Source organism: Marmota monax, unplaced genomic scaffold, assembly GCF_021218885.2.
Source record: "Marmota monax isolate L192 unplaced genomic scaffold, Marmota_monax_Labrador192_F-V1.1 WCK01_AAM20220418_F8-fsc00015, whole genome shotgun sequence".
NCBI classification, from domain to species: domain Eukaryota; kingdom Metazoa; phylum Chordata; class Mammalia; order Rodentia; family Sciuridae; genus Marmota; species Marmota monax.
In genome coordinates, this window is record NW_026692194.1 from 19,569,133 (window position 1) to 19,591,170 (window position 22,038).

Genomic DNA, 22,038 nt, shown 5'->3' on the forward strand with positions numbered 1-22,038 from the left:
AGGAGAGTAAGGCAAGAGGATTGCAAGTTCAAAGCCAGCTTTAGCAACTTAGAAAGACCTTGTCTCAAAATGAAAAAATAAAAAGGGATCAGGACATAGCTCACTGGATTCATAGTGCCCCTAGATTCAATCCATGGTTCCAAAACAAACAAACAAACAAACCATGGAATAACATGGAGGTTTCCACAAATGTAGATATTCATCCCTACCATTCCACTCCAGCCCTGACAGGATATATCTAATCTCATGGGCTCATCAAACCAAGAGCTGCCTTCTCTGACTACCTACTGACTGGTCCCTGGCTTCTGGCTTTCCTTCAAAAGAGAGGTTAGTGCATCTCAACCAGAGAGAAAAATAGCAGGTGAGCATCCAAAATGACATTGTGACCAAGACTTCTCTAGAGAGTATAGTAGACAATGTGATCCTGAGCACAGTATAAAGAAAATTGAAATATGGAAAATGGAGGAGAAAAGGAAAGTGAATGGGTAACTGAGTTAGAACATTTTAAAGTCTTCCAAAGCAGACAATGATCTGCTCCAACTTCCATAAGCAAAAGTAGTAATATTGGCCAGATAGTTAGATGGAAATGGAAAACAATAAGAGGGAGGAAAGAGAGCTCCCCAACAATGCCAACTTCCCAGATATTGGAATGGATATTCAAAGTTTTACCTGTCAAACCATCCATAAGATACTAAAAAATAAATTTGAAAGAAAGAAAATAAAGTTAAAATTTGAGGGACCCTTGCAAAAATGTATACCTTCACGTAGGTCTCTCATACTGCCAACAATGTACCAATATATCAATCACCTCTCTTTGGGGAGACCATTCAAAGAGTAAAGGCATGATTTTTATAGCTTAATTATCTGGTGGTTAGTTGCTTTAATTCTTAATTTCATGAAGCTAATACAGTCTGAACTATAAATTCTCTAAATGAGAACAAAAGTACAACGCAAAAGTAGTATAAACAATTATTGCTCAATAGTATAAACAATTATTTTTCTCAACAGCATAAGAAAATGTAAGCTATAAGCACATATTTAGCATGCTCAAACTGATTTAAATAATAACTTACTTAAGAAGATTAGAAAGGTCCTACTGGCCACTTTCTCTGATAAAACAGATTTTCATTATTTTTAAGACAACTTATACTGTGTAAAAGTCTTCTGAGTAGTTATCAAAAGCCACACAGAAAAGTCATGTACACAAATGACATCTTTATTCATTCATCCACATATCATTCAACAAAATTTATTGAGCATCAACTACATCTTAGCATCACACAGAGTGTTGAGAGATAAAGACATGAGGCCCCCAGAAGGAACTCAAGTTTAGTTGGAGCAAACAACCTATAAGGAAATAGTACCACAAGACATTTTGTTTTTAGGTACTATATATTGAACCGAAGGCCTGACTCATTCTAGGCAAACACTGAACTATATCCCAATCCCATTTTATATTATCTTGAGGCAAGTTTTCACTAAGTTGTCCAGGCTGGCCTCAAACTTGAGATCTTCCTACCTCAGCTTCCCTAATAGCTAGAATTATAGGTGCACACCACCATGCCCAGCCCATACAGCATTTTAAGTTTTTTTTTTTTTTAATTTACTATTTATTTTAGTTGTAGATGGACATAATACACTTATTTATTTATTTATTTTTGTGGTGCTGGGAATTGAACCCAGTGCCTCACGCATGCTAGGCAAGCTCTCTACCACTGAGCCATACCCCCCACACACCTTTTTAAGATAGTGATTATTATTCTTTAGGCCAAGGGGGAAGGGGCCAGTAGAGTTAGGAGACATCATAGCGGATATGATGCTTGGGCAAGGTATGAGCAGATGTCCAGCAGGCAATAGAAAAGGAAGAGGGAGAATCACAAAGACAGGGAAGCAGGAAAGAGCACAGCACATTCAGGTACCTGGGACCACTTCAGAGTAGCCTGGGTGACAGGGTAAGGAGGTGCTTTTCAGCAAAACCAGAACAAAGAGAGATCAGGGTGAAAGACGATGGGTTCAGTTTTGGATGTGATGTTTTAGGGCCCCCAGGAGGAGTTGCCAGTAGTATTTTTCAGGACTCTCTGCAGTCTTGTGCAAGAGAGGGCCTGCCATAGGCTTCCTTAAGAGGACATTGCTGGCAACTTATGGAACCAGCCAGGTGCCCGTCAACAGATGAATGAATTAAGAAATGTGGTACATATACACAATGGAATTTTACTCAGCCGTAAAAAAGAATGAAATTATGGCATTTACTGGTAAATGGATGGAACTGGAAAACATCATGCTAAGTGAAATAAGCCAGACTTAGAAAGTCAAGGGTCAAATGTTTTCTCTCAGATGTGGAAACTAGAGCAAAGTAAAGACAAAAAAGGGGGGATCCCACAAAAAATAGAAGGAAGACAGTGGAATAGAGGAAGGATATTGAGGGTGAGGGAGGGTGGCTGGGAAAAGGGAGGTAATACAAAATGAAATTGTCAAAATTACACTGTGAGCATACCAGTGTGGATTCCACCTTTGTGTGTAACTATAAATCACTAATTAATAATACATATATAAATAAATAAATAGATGGAAAACCAGTAGAGGAGAGGAAAGGGAATAGAAAGAGGGAGAGAGGGTGAGGGGGAAAGAGGAAGTACAGGGAATCTAAATGGAGCAAATTGTATGTCATGCGTGTATGACTGTCAAAATGAATCCCACTGGTATGTATAACTATAAGGCATTAATAAAAAACAGTAAAAAAAAAAAAAGAAAAAAAGAAAAAAAGGACACTAGTCTGGACTTCCTGCAGACATGCCCCTCCAAAAAGGGCCAACGACATTTCCCCACCCAGAGCACACATCCCTTTCTAGACTACTTCAGTTTCCTAGGGTCACGGAAGCTTTTGCTCAAATGGCTCAGAACCTCTGGGTGTGGTGGCATATACCTGTAATCCCAGAGGATGGGGAGGTTGAGACAGGAGGATCACGAGTTCAAAGCCAGCCTCAGCAACAGTGAGGCGCTAAGTGACTCAGTGAGACCCTGTCTCTAAATAAAATACCAAGTAGGGCTGGGAATGTGGCTCAAGGGTTGAGTGCCCCTGAGTTCGATCCCTTGTACCAAAAAAAAAAAAAAAAAGGCCCAGAACCTGCTTCCAGGGCCTGTATATGCTTTTTCATCAGTCTACTCTCCAAGGGATGTGTACCCAGAAGGGCAGTCTCTCTCTGGAGTGGCCCTGCAGTTGATATTGATGATGGAGGTGGTAATGATTATATCTTTGTTCCTTGGTGTTTTTTCACTCTGCCTCAGACATCTCTTTCCTCTTTTTTCACCTCAACCCAAACGCCTATGTGTTCTGGTCTGTATGTGTCTACCAAAAGTTCAGGTGTAGAAATTTATCATCCAAATTCATATGTTACTTGTATTGGAACAGGGGCCTTTGGTGGTAATCAGAATTGGATCAGATCATGAAGGTGGAGCCCCATGATGGCATTAGTGGCATTATAAGAGAAAGAGACCTGAGCTAGCAGCTTACTATGTCTCACCATGTGATGCCCTCTGCCATGTCATGATGCAGCAAGAATGCCCTCACCAGATGCCAAGCAGATGCCAGAGCTATGTTCTTGGACTTTCCAGACTCCAGAACCTTGAGCAAAAGAAGCTTCTATTCCTTATAAATTACTTAAGTCTTAGGTATCTGTTATATGAACAGAAAATAGACTAAGACACAGGAAGCCTTCCCCTTGTCCATTAAGTTGCCCTCCATGCACTTCCATGGTCTCCTGTTCTCACTTTACCACAGTGCATTTATAGCATACAGTAGACTATCCACTATCCGTATTTCCTGGATGTGTGGTCATGGTTTCTAGTATCAACAAACACCCTGATTTGTCTGGAACTGTCTGGCTTTAGCACTGAAAGTCTAGCATATCAGGAAGCTCTTCAATCTTAGGCAACCCAGGACTTGGTCACGCTAAACTCACATCTCAGTTTTTTTGTTTATTTTTGTTTTTGATGAACAAATAAATGAATAGCAACATGTCAATATTAAAGTTGAAGGCACTCAACTTTTCTTAGGTATATGTGAGCACAAGCCCCTTCAAGAGGTCTGGAGGATTCCGTTCTTTTCCTACACTCTTCAACCTTCATCGATCCAACAAAACATTACATGGCTGGATTCCTGCCCCAGCTCTGTTTTCCCTGCAATCCTGAAGGCCTGGAATCTGGTTTCTTCATCAGTGTTCCTTATCTGTACTACAGAAGAACAAAATGATTTCAGTTCCATTTTCTCAATCCTCTCAAGGTTGGTACATAGCTAGTACCCTTTCTAGACACACAGAACAAAAGCTAATATCACTACAAATGACTGATGCCATTTAGGGCTTCATTCTTTCACCTACTGAGAAATCCATAGGCTGTAAGATCAAGAATGTTAATTGGCTCAGTGGTAGTGTGCTCACCTAGAACCAGCAAGGTGATGGGTTTGGTCCTCAGTACCACATAAAAAAAAATTAATTAAAAAAAAAGAGTGCTACTATGATTGTCCCTCTGCCCTTGTTCATTAGCATAGCTGACTGGAGGAGGGAAGCTCTGGGGAGGAAGTGTCAGAGGATAGCACTTGTGTTATCTCTATTCTGCAAATGAGGAAGAGGTCTAGAGAGGAAGTGCATTCTCATTTACCAAGATGGGCAAAGGTAGAGAATTGTAAGATCTCATCATTTGTGTGTGCGTATGGGGTGAAGAGAAAGATACTTCCAGGCCTTCATGTGGCGGTCAACACCAACTTTACTTCTTAGCTGGCAATTGCCAAAGTCAGGCAGCACTGTATGTCATGCTGTGGAAGACAAATGCTCTATAAATAAATTGATTTGGAATACTCTCAAATACGCATAAACCATAATGGCTTTAATGTAACTCTTGACTTTTCTCTCATTTTCTTTCTCTTCTTGAGAGGTCAGCAAGAAAGATTTTGTAAGAGAGTCTTATCAAAATTCAATCTAAGAAACCTACAAGAATTTTTTCTGTATCCCTCTTTAAAAAACCACATTTTATTTCAAAATATTTGCTGAAAGCTCCTGGATACAAAATATACCTCTTTGAGCACCTACCTGTATATTAAACTTAAACTCACACTTGTTATATGTTATGCATTAATTCTTTAAAAATTCATTTTCTAGAGATGATTATTCATTTTGTCATTCAATTTCCCATCATTACAATTTTCATATGTAAAATCTCTGCATGCTAATAGGGTACTGTGTAAAGAGATTATTTTTAGTGACTCAGCTGAAAAGATCATTGATGGATCTTCCAGCTGAGTATATGAAGAGGAAACAGGGACAAATGTCTGAGGCATACCTTGGAAAGACTTGGAAGCTACCAGAAGAGAGTTATAGAATGGTGACCTCAGATTTTGAAGCAGAGGAATCCACTTTTAAGGAAAATTCTGCCTTAATGACATTTATTTCATCTGTAGGACAAAGTTAATTAAATCTCCTTCCCACCCACTAGCATTACATCACTACATTATCAAGGACAATAGAAACACAAGGTTCTGATTTTTCATTGAACGGGTCATTCATCTGAAAGGGTCACAGGGTTGCCAATGCTAATTAGAAGAGCACTTAATGCCTGGTTTGCACAGTTAAAAGAAGACCGATCTCTAACTAGTAAAGAAATTAATACCCTCCTCCTCCTCCTCCCCTCCTCATGTTTTTATTTTTTGATTCTGGGGCTACTTTGCCTTATTTTTAAAAATTTTCAGACAGGGTTCTAAGTTGCCAAGGGTTTCACTAGTTGGGATCCTCCTGATAGCCTCCTGAGTCCCTGGGATTACAGGAGTGCCCAACCCCGACTGGCTAATACTTCCCATTTTTTTTTTAGTTGTTGATACCATTATTTTATTTATTCATTTTTAAATGGGAATCGAACCCAGTGCCTCACATGCTAGGCAAGCACTCAACCACTGAGCCACAACCCCAGCCCAAGAAAATACTTTTGATGGTGTGAGAAAACGCCCAGTTTGGCTAAAAGTGGTTAAATGCCACTGATGTTTTCCAAGTAGGTACAGATTTCTGTTAGTGAAAATCAAATGGTCTTGCTGGACAGGAAATATTCGTTTAAGGCCACCTTCTGGGTAGGTTAGATGTTTAACTCAGCTTACTAAAAATGCTGCTCACTAGGTTTCAAGGGTCCACATAACGATGCTTTTTACGGGGAGGCCTTGATATGGCTTAATATGATTTTTTTTTTTCTGGGCTCAGATTCTACCATCAACCTTCTTAAATAACTGCATTTTGAACATTAATCCCCAGTTCCTCTTTAACTTCTCAGCATCTGCTCCACAGGCTGTCTACTTTGGGCTCCCAGAATCGAGAGGCCATTTGGAAAAACCAATCCCACAGCATCTTGGGATATGGGTTTTGAGTGACTTCCCCCCCCCCCCGCCCCCCTGATAAATTACTGCTGGCAAAGGAAAGTGAAGGGGAAGTATAAACGGAAGACCTTTTCAGATTAGTCTGTCAGCTGAGCAGCTGCATTGCCCTTATCCAGATTTCCATGGGTTTTGTAAGGAAGTGAAACGATAAATGGCCTCTATGAGGCCCAGAAAACTAGGCTGAAAAACTGAGTGGGGTATGTGTTTATTGGGGGTCTTTCGGCTTCACAATAGCTTAAGGAGTTTTCATCGACCCTTCAATAAAGGACAGGAAAGTGTTTGTGTGAATGTGGCAGAGAAAGAGAGATGGAGCTGGAAGGTTCTCCGGACAAGCGCAAAAGAAGCGACTCTGCCTCCTGGCGCAGTTGCTAGGACAGCGCGGCCCGTGCAGCAACGGCAGAAGCCGCACCGCGTCTCGGCGGCGGCTGCGAGACCGAGTGACGCATTGCAGGTACGAATCAGCCAATCAGAGGCCGTTTCAACGACTATCGTAGTGCGCGTCGTCCCTGAGATGCTCCTCCGCGCCGCAAAATAGCGCTCCACAGGCGAGACTCCACCGGCCTTTCAACGGCTCACTGTTGAACGAAACCCACTTACGTCATCCGTTCCCCCATTTCCCTTTATCTCTTGCCTCGTCGATCAAATAACTGTGGATAAAGGGGTCTCGAGGAGAGTTTGAGGGGAGGGGGCTGGCCGGGACTCGTTTGCGATGTTCCGTTATCTGGCGTACGGCGGAGGGATCTAGCGGAGGGAGGTGTTTATGAGGCACTGGGGGCGGAGGAGGAGAATTAGTCCGAGTGGAGCGAGTGAGCCGAGTGGTTGTGTGGTCGTGTCTCGGAAACCGGTAGCGCTTGCAGCATGGTGAGTGCGTCGCTGAGCTGCTGGCGCTTGACCTGTGGCGGGGAAAGGCTGAAACAGATAAGCTAAAGAAAGGGGTTTCGCCTCATTTCCACCCTCAAGGAGTAGCTTTCCCCAGAGGGATGGCGCAAAAGAGGCCGGGGGCGCCCGTGACGGTAGTGTCGCAGGTTCTCCCCCATCCCCCCTACTCCACAGGGGGGCTTCCTCTAGTCAGTTGGAGGGCTGGGCTCACAGCCCCTGAGGCTGGGCAGCTTCTGCGGGAGCTCGGCTAGGGAAGGATGGGTCTGGGGTGCGGGGCAGTCTAGCACCTGGGAGAGAGGAGGAGAAAAGAGGGGGCAAGGGAGCGAAGAGTTCTTTCTGTCGGACGTCTTGAAAGGTCAACCCAGTGGCCAGATTCAAACACCCAACGGACGGTTAGAGCGGGCGCCAGGAAGCGCCTTTGTCCGCTGGCGGCCGCCATGCGCCTGGGGGGGGGAGGAGCGCGCGGGGCCCCGGGGCGAGCGCTGGCGCCGCCGTTAGCCCCCGCGTGCCGGGGTCCGGGGGGCGCGCGAGCGGGCGGCGCGCTGTGTGGGCCGAGCCCGCGCGGCGCAGGGAGCGGCCAGTGGGGGCGGGGCGGGAGGGTTCCGCGCGGGGCCGGGAGCCGCCGCCCGCTCTGCTCCGCTCGCGCTCCAGCTGCTGCGTTGGCACCTGCAGGACTGCGGAGGTTTCAGCGGCCCGCTGCACTGCGGGGCCGGCTGGCGGAGGAGGGAGCCTCCGCACTTTCCCACCCAGCTGGCCACCCTGTTATTTCTATTCCATCCGAACCTTGAGGCCGTCTTCCAACAACCAGGCTGGATTAAGAAAAAAAAAAAAACGTTTTAAGTGGCTTTACCTTTGAAGGAAATGAATTTTATGCCTTTAATCAACGCATCTCGAAAGACCTATCCTGTTAGGAAGAGCGTTCGGCTCTGGCTGCGGTCTGAAAGGTGTTTTATATTCACTGAGCCGGGGTGATTGCCATTCTGTTGTGAAAGTCGGTCTTCATGTAATCGATCTTATCTTCATATAATAATTGCACGGGTCCCTTTGAAAGGGGCCACTGTCCTGTTCTTGAGTACTCGTGCACTCCTAATGGTAAAAAACCACGACCACACAGCATGCCTTGAAAATGACTCTTATTTCCGTGTAGAAGTTGCCAGCTGATCTTAACGTACAATTCATTTATACAATAAGGACTGTCAAATACTGTACTGGTAGAAGAGTGTACGGGGAGGGCAGGGGATTTTAGAAAGCATTTTTCTGTTACCCAGGACTCTTGGACCTCCCATTCCTTCCTGTTTAAAAAAAAAAATTGCGGGTGATAATTTGCAATACTTATTTTGTGGTTCGTTCTGCCAAGTGGTTAATGGCGATGGGTGTGTCCAAGAGGCAAGGTGACATCTTAAACAGGAGTTTGGAATCCTTGCCAAGTGAAACCTCCAGCCTGTATGGGTGTGGGGAGAGTTCACCATGGTAAAAACTAGCGTTCATATAAGTTTGATGGATTCTTCCCATCTTGATATTTTACATTATTTTTAATTCAAATATGCTGGCCGAATTTATTCTTTAAACAAAAAGAGGATTACATTATAGGGATGTAATAATAATTTCAAAATATGCAGTATATATAAATTTTTAATTAAGGAATAGGTATTTTCTAATCCAGTCTCATAACCGAATTAAATATTTAAATAGATTTTCTTGGGGAAGTATAGTTTGTGTCTAAATCTGTGGTCCTTTGCCAATGATAAGCTTTTGTAGTTAATGTTTGCGTCATTGCTGTAAAGTATATAATAAGCTCGCTTATTGATATTGTAGTCAGTACATGTTTATTGAGAGGGGATTGATTCAAGAAGAATTGAGCAGTGTGATAAGTTGAAAAAGTGAAAAGCCAGAAAATTTTGTTACTTCAGTTTAAATAATTGTTATTCAATCATACTGTAAGGTCTGTTTCTGTTAGACCAGAAAATCAAATAATTTGCTTTGGCTGTATTACAGAAAATTCTAGCTTTGGATCGAAATTAGACCTTTTACTAAAAGATCCTAATTTTTATGAAGTGATTTTTTTTTTTTCCAGTAGTTTGTTTTGGTTCAAGATGCTATATAATAATTGCTGATCTGTCAGAATTAAAGTATCTACTGAAATAATTTAGACTGATTTTGATAAAGGCAAAAAATTTAGCCTGGCTTATTTATAGAAAAAATGTTAGCTATTGAAGCCTTTATATCTAAGTAACAGTTGGGTGGAATGAACGGATAGAAATGGACAGAGGGTAGCAATTTGTATTTCCTTTTGAGCCTGTGAACTCAGATAAGACCTTCAGATTTTCTAAACCACTTTTCCCCACAGAAACTTCACACATTATGGGTACCTACTTTTGAGTGCCATTTCATTTACTAGGTACATAATGTATTCGCTTCAGGGCAAGCAGTAGTGCAGGTTAGTGGTTCTCTAAAATGCACATTGGGTTCAGTAGGTTGGGGTGGAACCTGAGAGTATACTAATGTCTGGAAGTCTGCTTTGGATTGACAAAAGCAGTATGAAGAATTATGTCAGCAGTTGAAAAAATAAGAGAGTAAGAACTAGTCATCTCTAGTGAATTAGTCTTCACTTTACTGAGATAAACACATGTTAATGAGCTTGTGTTTTCCCAGAAGTATAATTCTTATTCTTCTAAATAAGAAAATGGCACTCTCCATGGACAGAATGAAGAATAAAATTTATTTGGAAAAGTTAGAGTGTTAGGAAGTCTGATTGATAGTCTTGGCTTTCAAGAGGTTACAACCTGAATGTTGCTGGCAAAGTTTATTTTAAAATTTTTAACTTGGGTAAATAGTATATACAAAAAAACTTCTTGAAACCTTCTGAGCAAAATTGAAAGGTTTAATGTTATATAATTTAGTCTCTATTGTGCTTAGTTATTTCCAGTTCTTTTTTTTTTTGATCAGTTCTAAGGTTGCAGTTTGCGTGGAGATCTAGAGCTAGAGAAGATGGCTTAAAGTTCTTAAATTTTGACATTGCAAGCAAATTTGACGATTTCAAAATTTCTTTTTATAGCTAGCATCTTCAGGCCTTCTCATCTTTCATATTTGTGAGCCCGCCCCCAGCATGGGGTATGAGAGAACATACCCATGCCTCCCGGTATATAGCACTAATTCCTTTAGCTTTCACACATAATGCAGTGCCTGCCAGACATTTAGCTTAACATTTTTTAGTTTTCAGCTGATTTCATCTGCCACATCTGTTGAGCCTTGTGATTTTTAGTTTTCTACCCTTAAAATTGACACAGAAAATGGTACCTTTGCTGAAAAGGGCTTTATAATGCCATGCATGTTTACCACCTTTGTGAAAATTGGGCTAGTCAGGTTTATATTTAACATTGTAGGTTAATTAATTTATGTAAATTAATAGTTACCATTAACTGGACCTTTAGACTATCTCCTTATAGTTTTGCTCTGTACAACAGCCCTCAAAAGGATATTGTGTTGCAGATGGAGTTGACTCTGAGAGGTTGAGTAACCTGTCCAGGGTCACACAGCTAATTAAGTGGCAGATTTGGGAACCAGCTCCAATATGATTCCAAACACTGTACTTATTTCTATACTGTCCCTGTGGCTCTTCCTTCAAGAGACCTGCAAAATGCAATCTGACTAGAAGTAAATTTTCTGTAGCTTCTGTTATAAATAAATTAACATTCTCAGTGGATTCCCTGGATTTTAAGTTTACTGCTAGGTAAAACTGCTTGACCTAATATTACACCAAATGTTTGTTAGTGGAGGATTGGGACTTGTAGGAGAAAGAGTTTATCTTGGGAAACTTTTGCATTGGAACTTAATTGCTAATTTCTTCTTTTTTTTTTTTTTTCTTTAATAGAAACATTCATTTCTTATCATGGTCAAATTAGAATTATTGAGCAGGGAAAGAAACTTCTTACTGGGTTCATTTTAAAATTTTCTCATATGTACCATTGAGAAATTTGAGGCCAATTCCACATTAAGGTTAGCCTTCCTCAGGGTGTGTTCATTTGTTAAAGAGTGAAACCAGGCAGTGTTTATTTTTCTTCTCCCAACAAGTAAGTGAATGGATTAATCAGGGTACACTTTCACACTGGTAGGCATTTTAGATAGTCTCTCTTGGCAGCACTCCTCAATACCATGCTGTTGTTTTATGGATGTATGTACTAATAAGCAATAAGCAATGAAAGATGAAAAATGAATGCCACAAGAACAACAGAAAAAAAGTGTATATTTTGCAAATGTTATTATGGTGTTCTGAAATTCAAGGTACAAGGTATGTGTGACACTTTTGAGTCTTAATTGTGGCTCTGTTATTAATTTTGTTTTACCTTAACCCACCTAAATTAAACCTGACCCTGAAATTAAAGAACAACAACAACAAAGCCTCAAGAAACTCTTCTATATATGCTGTAAAAACATCACAAACCAGCTGGGTGCAGTGGCACAGCTACTGGGGAGACTGAGGCAGAAGGATCCGAAGTTCATGACCAGCTTCAGGCAACGTAGTAGTGAGACCCTGTGTCAAAATAAAAAGGGCTGGGGGTATTGTGCAGTGGTAAAGTTCCCCTGGGTTCAGTTCCCAGTCCTTCCCCATATCCTTTCTCTCCCCCATCCCCACACCCATTACAAACTTTAGGCTGACTTTGGGATTTCAAAAAGAAAAGAAAATAGATGGCAGGACTTAGATTTGGTAAATATTGTAGTTAAGATGGTCAGAACCCTGGATTTTTTGCATTTGCCTGCCAGATGAGAAGTACTAAAAACTGGCAGTACTACTACTTTTTTTTGGGGGGGGGATCACTTTTTCATGTCAGAATGGCGTTTCAAATCATTCATGGTAATAACTTTCAATTTGGGATTCTTAAATATTTGCTCTCAGTGGCAATTTCTAGTAGTAATGGCTTGTATCTGCTGTGGGTCAGCTTAAATTTTGGTATTCTCACCTTGAAAAAGAAAACACCATTTTTACTGGGTTCTGTGCTTTAGAAGAACAATTCCTGATGAATTTGTATGACAGATTTTCAGTTGTGGATAATAAACTTTCAAAAGTATTCTGAAATATGTATATCCTAAACATTGAGTCAAGACTTTATATCTGTGAAGGTAAACCAGATCTGTGTTTTCCTGATACTAAGAAATGTTGAACTAACTGAAGTTCATGATATAAAATGAACCTTGAAAGTTTCAAAACTTATTTCTGCAACTGTTAATTTACATAACTTCTAAATCACTAATCTACCTTTTTGATTTCTTTGTAGGCTGACCAACTGACTGAAGAGCAGATTGCAGGTGAGAAATTGCTAGATTATGCCCATTCGTGTTTTTTTTTTTTTTTTTTTACAAATTAACTGAATAGACAACTCAAAATAGGTACTTATATGAAATAATTGGCTTTGTTGTATTTCAGAGATGGTAACAACTGGATGGAATGTTAATATAGTAATTCAGCCTGCTTGGACAAGTGAGGAAGTAAACATTTCCTGTAAAAGATGCTTGGGGCTGTTGCTTAAAGCAATGTATTTTAGTCTGTGTGGATATGCTTAAGAGCTCGGTGGTGGTCTTTGTATTTTGAAGATTACCTTACCATAAAACATGAATTCTGGGCTAGTAAACATTGAAGCTCCAAATCGGTATCCACCAGAAAACGAGCCAAGTAGTGACTTAAGATAATTTGAAATGTAGAATTAGGAAATGAATATTGAGCTTGGTGAGATGGTGTGCCCCTGTAATCCCAGCAACTCAGAGGCTAAGGCAGGAGGATCAAAAGTAAAGGCCAGCCTTGGCGATTTAGTGGGGACCCTAAAAACTGGCTGGGGGCATAGCTAAGTGGTAGAGCACTGCTAGGTTAAGTCTCCAGTACTATGAGCTGGGCTCCAGAGGTTGAGGCAGGAGGATTGAATATTCAAAAGTTAGCACCAGCAACTTAGACCCTGTCTCAAAATAAAAAAAAATAATAAGGGGTCTGGGGATTTGGCTAAGTGGTGTTAGGTGCCTCTGAGTTCAATCCCTGGTACAAAATAAAATGAAAAAATCCCCAGGACCATGAAAGAAAAAGGAGAAGGAAGGAAGAAATTAATTCTAAGGAACAAACACTGAATTTACTCTGGCTTAAATTAGTATTTTAAATTTAGAATTGCATATATAGGTTGGGCCTCCTTAATGTGAAAATCTGAAATGTCCCAAAATCAGAAACTTAATGAGGGCTGATATGACATCATCAGTGGAAAATTACATACCCAGCTTCATTTGATGGATTGAAGTCAAAATGCTCAGATACTAAAGATAAAATTACCTTGTGAGGTTGGGTATATTAAGGTGAGTAGGAAACAAATGAATTTTGTGTTTAGACTTGGGATCCATTTACAGGGTGGGTTATAAATTCATAAATACTTTAAAATCTGAAACATTTCTGGTTCCAAGCATTTTATATAAGGAATACTCAACCTGTGTATTCTCTATTGGTGAATAATTATTTTCTCTAGAAAAGAAGTTTATAAATGTCACTGAATATTGACTTAAAAAGTAGTGACAGCTATTGAAATGAAGTTTTTAAAATGCGGTTGGCTACGGAAATATGTGAAATTATTACATAAAACCCAAAATCCTGTTTTCTTTGTACTATATCATTTAAACATTAATACTTTTTAAATTTTTATTCTAATACAGACTTTGAGATGGGTAAAATGTTGGGGGAACCTCCCAAATTTTTTGTATTTTAAAAATTAATTGCAGTGTTAGAATGTTTTTCAACCTGTTCATTTGCTTTCAGTAGACTTTATTTAGCACAAGCACCAAGTAATTTAATTTCAAATTTCCCAGTAAGTCAGGAAGAGTTCAATAAGTGCTTAGAAGCACCTGAACATTTTCTAAAACCCACATGGAACTCAACTATGGATCTCTCAATAAAAGCTTAAAGCAAAGGCTGGGGTTGTAGCTCAGTGGTAGTGTGCTTTTCTAGCATGTGTGAGGCACTGGGTTTGATCTTTAGCACCACATAATAAGTAAATAAAGGTATTGTGTCCATCTACAACAAAAAATAGTTTTTTTTTTTTAAGCAAGTCTTCCACCCCATGAGTTTACAGAAAAAGTTAAGTCTCCTCAAACAATTAATAAAATATTATATGAAATTACTTACATTTATATATTGGTACTGGGGATTTAACCCAGGGATACTTTACCACTGAGCTATATCCCCAGACCTTTTATATTTTAAGACAGGGTCTCCCTGTTGCTTAGGGCCTTGCCAAGATGCTGAGGCTATCTTCAAACTTGTAGTCCTCCTGCATCTGTCTCCTGAGACGGTAGGATTACAGGCATGCACCAGCATGCCTGGTGTGAAATTGTTTTTATATAATGTTTCGTTCAGGAGATAGACAATTTAATGTTTCCAAATCTTTTTTTCTTTGCAGAGATACACATGAGAGTTTATTTCTCAAAGCTGACAAATAAAGACCATCTCTCTATAGGAGAGATGGCCTTTAGTATTTCCAGTCTTAAACTCTGACCTGTAAATATATTTGCTTTTCATTTATCATTTCCAATCAGGTAATTGTGTCTCTTTGTATATCTAATATATAACATTCACTTCAGTATAGAAAATGTTACCCCAGGTGAAAGTCACCCGATTGATATTCATTACTATTCTCTTAACCACGCAACTCTTAAAGCTTACAAGTAGATGATAGACTTTTTAAGCTGGACAATATCTTTATTTTTATCATCTACTTGTTCTCAGAACAAATGTTAGCAAGCCCAATAAGTACTGTAACATTGAGTATGCCAACATACTTTGAAAACTATTTTTATTGACATGTAATGATCATTACTAAATCTTTGTTCAGAAATTCTAATAAGCCAGGGTTAGGGTTGTGCTTCAGTGGTAGAATGCTTGTCTTGCATGCATGAGGCACTGGGTTCCATCCTTAGCACTACATAAATAAGTAAAGGTATTGTGTCAATCTACAACTAAAAAAATATTTTAAAAGAAAGAAATTCTAATAAGCCAGGTGTGGTAGTGCATATCTATAATCCCAGCACTGGGGAGGCTGGGGCAAGAAGGTTATATAAGTCAAAGCCAACCTCAGCAACTGAGCAAGATCCTGACTCAAAAAAGGGCTGGGGATGTGACTTAGTGGTTTTGTAGCCCTGGGTTCAATCGCTGTTACCAAAAAAAAAGGAAGAAAAATTCCACTAACAGCAAATAACTTAATCTTATTGAGGTAAGGTTACTAAACTTGTTATATTACTAGGTCTTAAAGAACACCCCAGCCTGTTGTGGTATCATTAACAAGTTAATTTTGTTTGTGACACAATATCTTCAGTTGTTGGATTTTAGACACTCAAAAGGACAAGATACACAAGAAATTTCCTTCCCTCACTTCCATGAGACTTTATTAAATGTTGAAGGCCCACATTTGAAAAAATATTAACCTTATATAGTTTTTAGCAACAATTACATATGACAATATAGTTTCCATACAATAGACCTTTAAAAGGGATATTACAACCTATTTTAACAGAATTATAGATATATGTAATGAACTTATTAATTAGGAAAGGGTCCTGAGGTTGCTAATGAAGAAGTAGTAAAACTTGGTGACTTTTCTGAAAATTTCAACTTAGGCATAGCTCAAATGAATTTTGGGAAGTTCCTTAAAACTATCAGTTATGTAGAAGATAGCTGTTCTGACATTCAGGACCTGTTCTTTATTGTGTATTTAGGTTTTAACTCCTGGATATATTAGGTCATTTTAGGGATTTCCCTTATGCAGAGTTAAATGCTTCTGTACATAAAGGTTATGCTAGTTCTGAAAAGACAAGTGAATTTAAATTGTACTTTGGAGTTTATTATTTTATTCTTATTTCAAGCAGAACTTTGGAATAAAACTTGGCTTCCTCCCCTTCCTTTGTTTGTTTTTGGTACTGGAGCTTGAACCCAGGGGTGCTTTGCCATCGAGCTACGCCCTCACCCTTTATTTATTTTTTAATTTTTTGAGTTGGGGTCACACTAAGTTACTGAGGCTGGCCTCATACTTGCAATCATCCTGCATTAGCCTCCTAAATCACTGGGATTATAGGTGTGATCTAGCTCTAAAAATCTGACTTTTTTTCAATGCTGAGGATTGAACCCAGGGCCTGTGCATACTAGGCAAATTAGGCAAATGCTCTATCACTGAGCTGTAACCCAGCCCTATCATCATTTTCTTGCATTAATAAAGTAAATAGTAGGTATAGCATTGTGTTTAATTCTCATTTATTTTAGCAACATTTAAAGTCTCATTGGACTTTTTAACTTCTTGAAATTTAGAGCACAAATATATAAACTTAAACCATTCCTCTTTCATAATTTAGTTAATAGTTAAATCATTTAATTATTGCTGCTTTAACATTGGGAAAGTATGTGCTTAATGATGGCATTAAGTAATGCCCGTAGCTAGATGTTCCATAGCAGAGAAAGCAATGTAAACAAATATGCATCTCTAAATACTTTTGTTTTTTGTAACCTAAGTTATTAAGTGATACATTGTGAGTGTATGAATTATAATGGTTTATATGTTTCTAGGTAATGAGTACGTCTTTTTTTTTTAAACCTTTATCAAATCCTTTTCTTTATAGGTAGGGAATTCCTAATCTATTTTTGTCATTAGATTGATGTAGTTTAGTGTTATAGTATTGTCATAAAAGCTGTTATTAGTGTGGCACTAAGCTTCTGATTTGAAATGAGTTCCTCTGGAAACAAGTGATATATAAATGAATGGAACTATTATAATACTACTGAATGTGGCAAGCTACTACAACTAGTCAGTGATATCTAAATAAAGCTAAGCAGTTAAAATAATTTTAAGCAGAAAAAAGTAACATGGTGTGTGATCCAAAGAGATAATAGATCCAGGCTGACGTGTGGGTGATTGTAAAGAATCCCATGGGTGGGGGGAGGTGCTATTGCACATACCTGTAATCCCAATGTCTTCTGGAGGCTGAGGCAGGAGGATTGCAATGGTAATAGTCCTAGCAAAAGACAGTGACACTTAAAACCAAAATATTGGTTGTAGAGGTAGAAAAAGAATCAAGTAATATTAAAATGGTAGATTTCAACAAAACTTGTTAACTAAGAAGTTTTTGTTTTAAGTAGTATAGATGAAATGGTCAGAGAAAGTGATAAAATTGGTCACTCTACAGATTGAGATAAGAGCCAAGGACCTTTTGTTTGGTGCAGTGTAAAGTGGGAGGGTAAACCAAGAGAATTCTGAGTTTTTCAGTGCAGTAGTTCTAAGTGTTTACATAGATTAAACTTGGGAAGGTAGGTACAGTTAGTCCTCCTACCCCCCCCCCTTTTTTAACATAAAAAAGTCCCTTAAAACTATCAGTTATGTAGAAGATAGCTGTCCATTTACTACATATTTTTAGTTGTAAATGGACACAATACCCTTATTTATCTTTATGTGGTGCTGAAGATCAGACTTGGTTCCTCACACATGCAAGGCAAGTACTCTACCACTGAGTTACAACCCCAGGCACCCCCCTCCCCCGCCCTTTTTTTTTTAAAGAAAAATGATACAGAAGCAGATTGAGTTTTTTGCCCTTTTTACTTTGCTGGTAAGTAGCAAAGCTGAGATGTTCTACTCAGGAAGTCAGGATCAACCCTGCTGTTAGCTTCTGTGCCATATGGCCTCTACATATCAAAACATATCCTGGCTAATCAGGCAGCTAAGGGCTTATTGATTAACTTATTTCACACACCCCCGCACAAGGTTGGAGCTGAAAGTGATTTTTAACAATGGATTGTTTAAGTAGTGGTGCCTTCCAAAATTTGGGAAGGGATAAGTACAAGCACTTAAAAAGAAAACATAACATAACTTAGGTGTGACTTTATTTTTAGGCTGAGAGACTTGAAGATATATATGTGTCAATGGGCGAAATCAGTAAAGTAGTAGTTGAGTTCAAAGAAGAGATGGAAGAACACAATTTCACAGGATCTTGAGAGATAATTTATTTTATTCCTTATAAGCTTGGAGTTTTATGTGTGAAAGAAAAGTCTAAATTGTCTTTGTTCTCAATAATTGAGCACTTGGTTAAGACTTGACATAATCTTTCAGCCCCTTTTTGCCATCATTATAAATTATTTGGTGATAGTCCTGTATTCTTTCCTATAAAAGAAAATTAGCCTATTGTATATACTGAAGTTTAAAATTATTTGGTTTTGAATATGGTAGGCAATTGATTTAGACAGTTTTCACCTTTGAAGCAAATTCTTAATGCACTAATAAACAGTATAATTACTCTGGAAATATTTATTTGGTACCAATAATTTTATTTTTCAATTGTTAGTATAGGTTAGATCTGTAATGTTGAATTATGTTCCATGAAACAGTTTCAGTGGCAAATTCATTTGGTTGGGGCTTTGGTTCTTTTCCTCTTTCAGCCTGGAATACATGTATTTTTTTAATCTGGTCTAGATAACTAATTTCCCTGTGAGATTTTAAATGTAAAACTCCCCAGTAGCTCAGTGTGAAGCCTATACTAGGGTGTGATTGGCCAAAAAATATTTGAAATGTTATGTTTTCCCACCTATTTTGTTAGAAATCCATTTTAGATGCTGTCTTTATATATATCTTTGCTTTAGTAAGAATGAGTGAGTACATTTTTAACATTTTTTGGTGAATTGGTTTTTGTTGTTGTTGTTAACCTGTATTTGGATTGTGGTCTTTCAAACAGAATTCAAAGAAGCTTTTTCACTATTTGACAAGGATGGTGATGGAACTATAACAACAAAGGAATTGGGAACTGTAATGAGATCTCTTGGGCAGAATCCCACAGAAGCAGAGTTACAGGACATGATTAATGAAGTAGATGCTGATGGTAAGTAAGTCTTTTTAATTTGGAGGGAATAGGATCAAAGAAGAGGTATTTACATTCTATTTAATATTTTAACTAAACTATTTTAGGTAATGGCACAATTGACTTCCCTGAATTTCTGACAATGATGGCAAGAAAAATGAAAGACACAGATAGCGAAGAAGAAATTAGAGAAGCATTCCGTGTGTTTGATAAGGTAGGTATTCAAGGACTGTATAAAGTCAGATTTTAATTTGAGGATGAAGTGAAGATGCCAAGACCTAAGTTTTTGAAGACATGCTTCTGATGATTTACCAACATAATTTAAATGTCAATAAAAGCTTTTTAAATCCAATGTGCTGGTCCATGCCTATAATCCCAGCTACATAGGAGGCTGAGGCAGGAGAATAGCAAATTTGAGGTCAGCCTCAGCCTTGTAGTGACAACCATGTCTCAAAATAGAAAATAAAAAGGACTGGGGATGTGGCTCAGTGGTTGCCAGTACAGAAGGAAAGTTGTTTTGTATAAACTTAGATTTCCTGATAACATGTATTTCATTGATCTTCTGGAACAGAAGATAATCACGTGACTTTGGAATGTGGGAATTGTGGTTCTATTATTTTTTTGTGGAAGGGGGATGTGTGTTGGTAACCGGGGATTGAACTCCACCACTGAGCCACATCCCCAGCCCTCTTTTGTATTTTATTTAGAGACAGGTTCTCACCAAGTTGCTTAAGGCCTCACTTTTGTTGAGGCTGGCTTTGAACTTCTCTTGCCTCAGCTTCTCAAACCACTGGGATTACAGGCATGCACCACTGCATCCAGTGGAATAGTGGCTTTAAACATAGGACATCCTGCTTAGTGACATTCCGAAGGTGATAGATCAGCTCAGTTATTTGTAGATTCTGTAGTTTGTATGGATTTCTAATTTTAACTAACTAAATTTCCTTTATAATTCTAATTTACTCATACATTATGCTAAATTTTTCACTAGGATGGCAATGGCTATATTAGTGCAGCAGAGCTTCGCCATGTGATGACAAACCTTGGAGAGAAGTTAACAGATGAAGAGGTTGATGAAATGATCAGGGAAGCAGATATTGATGGTGATGGTCAAGTAAACTATGAAGGTAAATCACGGTCTCATGCTGTGCTTTTATTTTTTTAAATTAAAAGTAAGTTGGTTATCTCAGGTTAAAACTAGCAATACAGATTTTTTTCCTCAAAAAAATTAGGATGCTAAAATAGTACATATTTACTAACCTTTTTTTGCTATTCCAAATGTTATCTTCAGTCTAGGCAATGTCACTGTCACTTAAGAACTTTTTAGAAAGATCAGTTTTGCATCTATACTTAGAATTTGCATTTATGGATGATTATGTGATTCATAGTACGTTAAAGTTTGAGAAGCACTGTACAATTTTTTGTATTAAGGATTGTGTGAGACAATTCAGAAAGCTTTCAATTCCCTATGTGAAATTAAGGAACTTTATTTCTTTTACTGCCTTTTCTTTATTCCCTCTAATTGACTTTAAATATAAAGCTGTTTACATATGCTTGAATTTAAAATCAGATGCATCTTTAAGCTTCAGGATGGCCATTGTAGAAAGCAAGGCCTTCAGAAATTTAAAATTTTCCACAAACATTTGCCTTATATTTTCTCACTTGTATTTTGACGTAACTACTCAACCTAGAAAACAGCATAAAATTAATTCTAAAGATTAAATCTGGTTCATTCCTCCGAAGTGTGTTGTTCACTGGTAACCCAGTCTAAATTAAAAAACCAAATTGCTGCCTTTTTTTTTTTTTTAAGTTGTAGTTGAATACCTTTGTTTTTTGTCAAACCCAGGTCCTCACACATGCTAGGAGAGCAGTTCTACTGCTGAGCCACAACCCCAGCCACCGCCCCCCCCCCCACAAATGCTGCTTTTTTAAAAATATAGCTTATATAAAACATTAGTCTTATACATTAATAATCTTGAATAATTGCAGTTTATGAAGTTATAGCCTTGGCAGTAAACTAACTTTCATCTATACTTTGTGGTAATTTCAAGGAAAGAAGTGAAATAGAGACTACTACTTTATGACTGAGTGTATGTGACTGAACCTGTTATGTTTTTTCTTTTCAGAGTTTGTACAAATGATGACAGCAAAGTGAAGACATTGTACAGAATGTGTTAAATTTCTTGTACAAAATTGTTTATTTGCCTTTTCTTTGTTTGTAACTTATCTGTAAAAGGTTTCCCCCTACTGTCAAAAAAAATATGCATGTATAGTAATTAGGACTTCATTCCTCCATGTTTTCTTCCCTTATCTTACTGTCATTGTCCTGATACCTTATTTTAGAAAATTGATCAAGTAACATGTTGCATGTGGCTTACTCTGGATATATCTAAGCCCTTCTGCACATCCAAACTTTAGATGGAGTTGGTCAAATGAGGGAACATCTGGGTTATGCCTTTTTTAAAAGTAGTTTTCTTTAGGACTTGTCAGCATGTTGTTGTTGAAGTGTGGAGTTGTAACTCTGCGTGGACTATGGACAGTCAACAATATGTACTTAAAAGTTGCACTATTGCAAAACGGGTGTATTATCCAGGTACTCGTACACTATTTTTTTGTACTGCTGGTCTTGTACCAGAAACATTTTCTTTTATTGTTACTTGCTTTTTAAACTTTGTTTAGCCACTTAAAGAAAATCTGCTTATGGCACAATTTGCCTCAAATCCATTCCAAGTTGTATATTTGTTTTCCAATAAAAAAATTACAATTTACCCAACTGTTGCTCTGAATCTGAGTCATTTAACTGGTGAAGTTTAATTTAAAGAATAAAATACAGAATTGGTTTATCCTTGTTATAATTCAGATGTTTTTGCTTTTCACTCAAGATTGTACCTCAT

General features: G+C 38.4%; 1 protein-coding gene across 3 annotated transcripts; it reads left to right on the forward strand.

Annotated features, from left to right (window-relative positions):
• Positions 1–6,596: 6,596 nt before the first annotated feature.
• On the forward strand, positions 6,597–21,917 carry Calm2 (calmodulin 2). Of its 3 annotated transcripts, none has more exons than XM_058573307.1 (6): positions 6,597–6,863; positions 12,565–12,595; positions 19,022–19,165; positions 19,252–19,358; positions 20,136–20,271; positions 21,271–21,917. In XM_058573307.1, the coding sequence occupies exons 1-6, from the start codon at positions 6,612–6,614 to the stop codon at positions 21,297–21,299; spliced, it is 699 nt and encodes a 232-aa protein (XP_058429290.1). In that variant the 5' UTR covers positions 6,597–6,611; the 3' UTR covers positions 21,300–21,917. The 3 variants fall into 3 exon arrangements, with proteins under 3 accessions (XP_058429290.1, XP_046280657.1, XP_058429293.1); XM_046424701.2 differs by lacking the exon at positions 6,597–6,863 and adding an exon at positions 7,255–7,273; XM_058573310.1 differs by lacking the exon at positions 6,597–6,863 and adding an exon at positions 10,383–10,430.
• Positions 21,918–22,038: the final 121 nt, after the last annotated feature.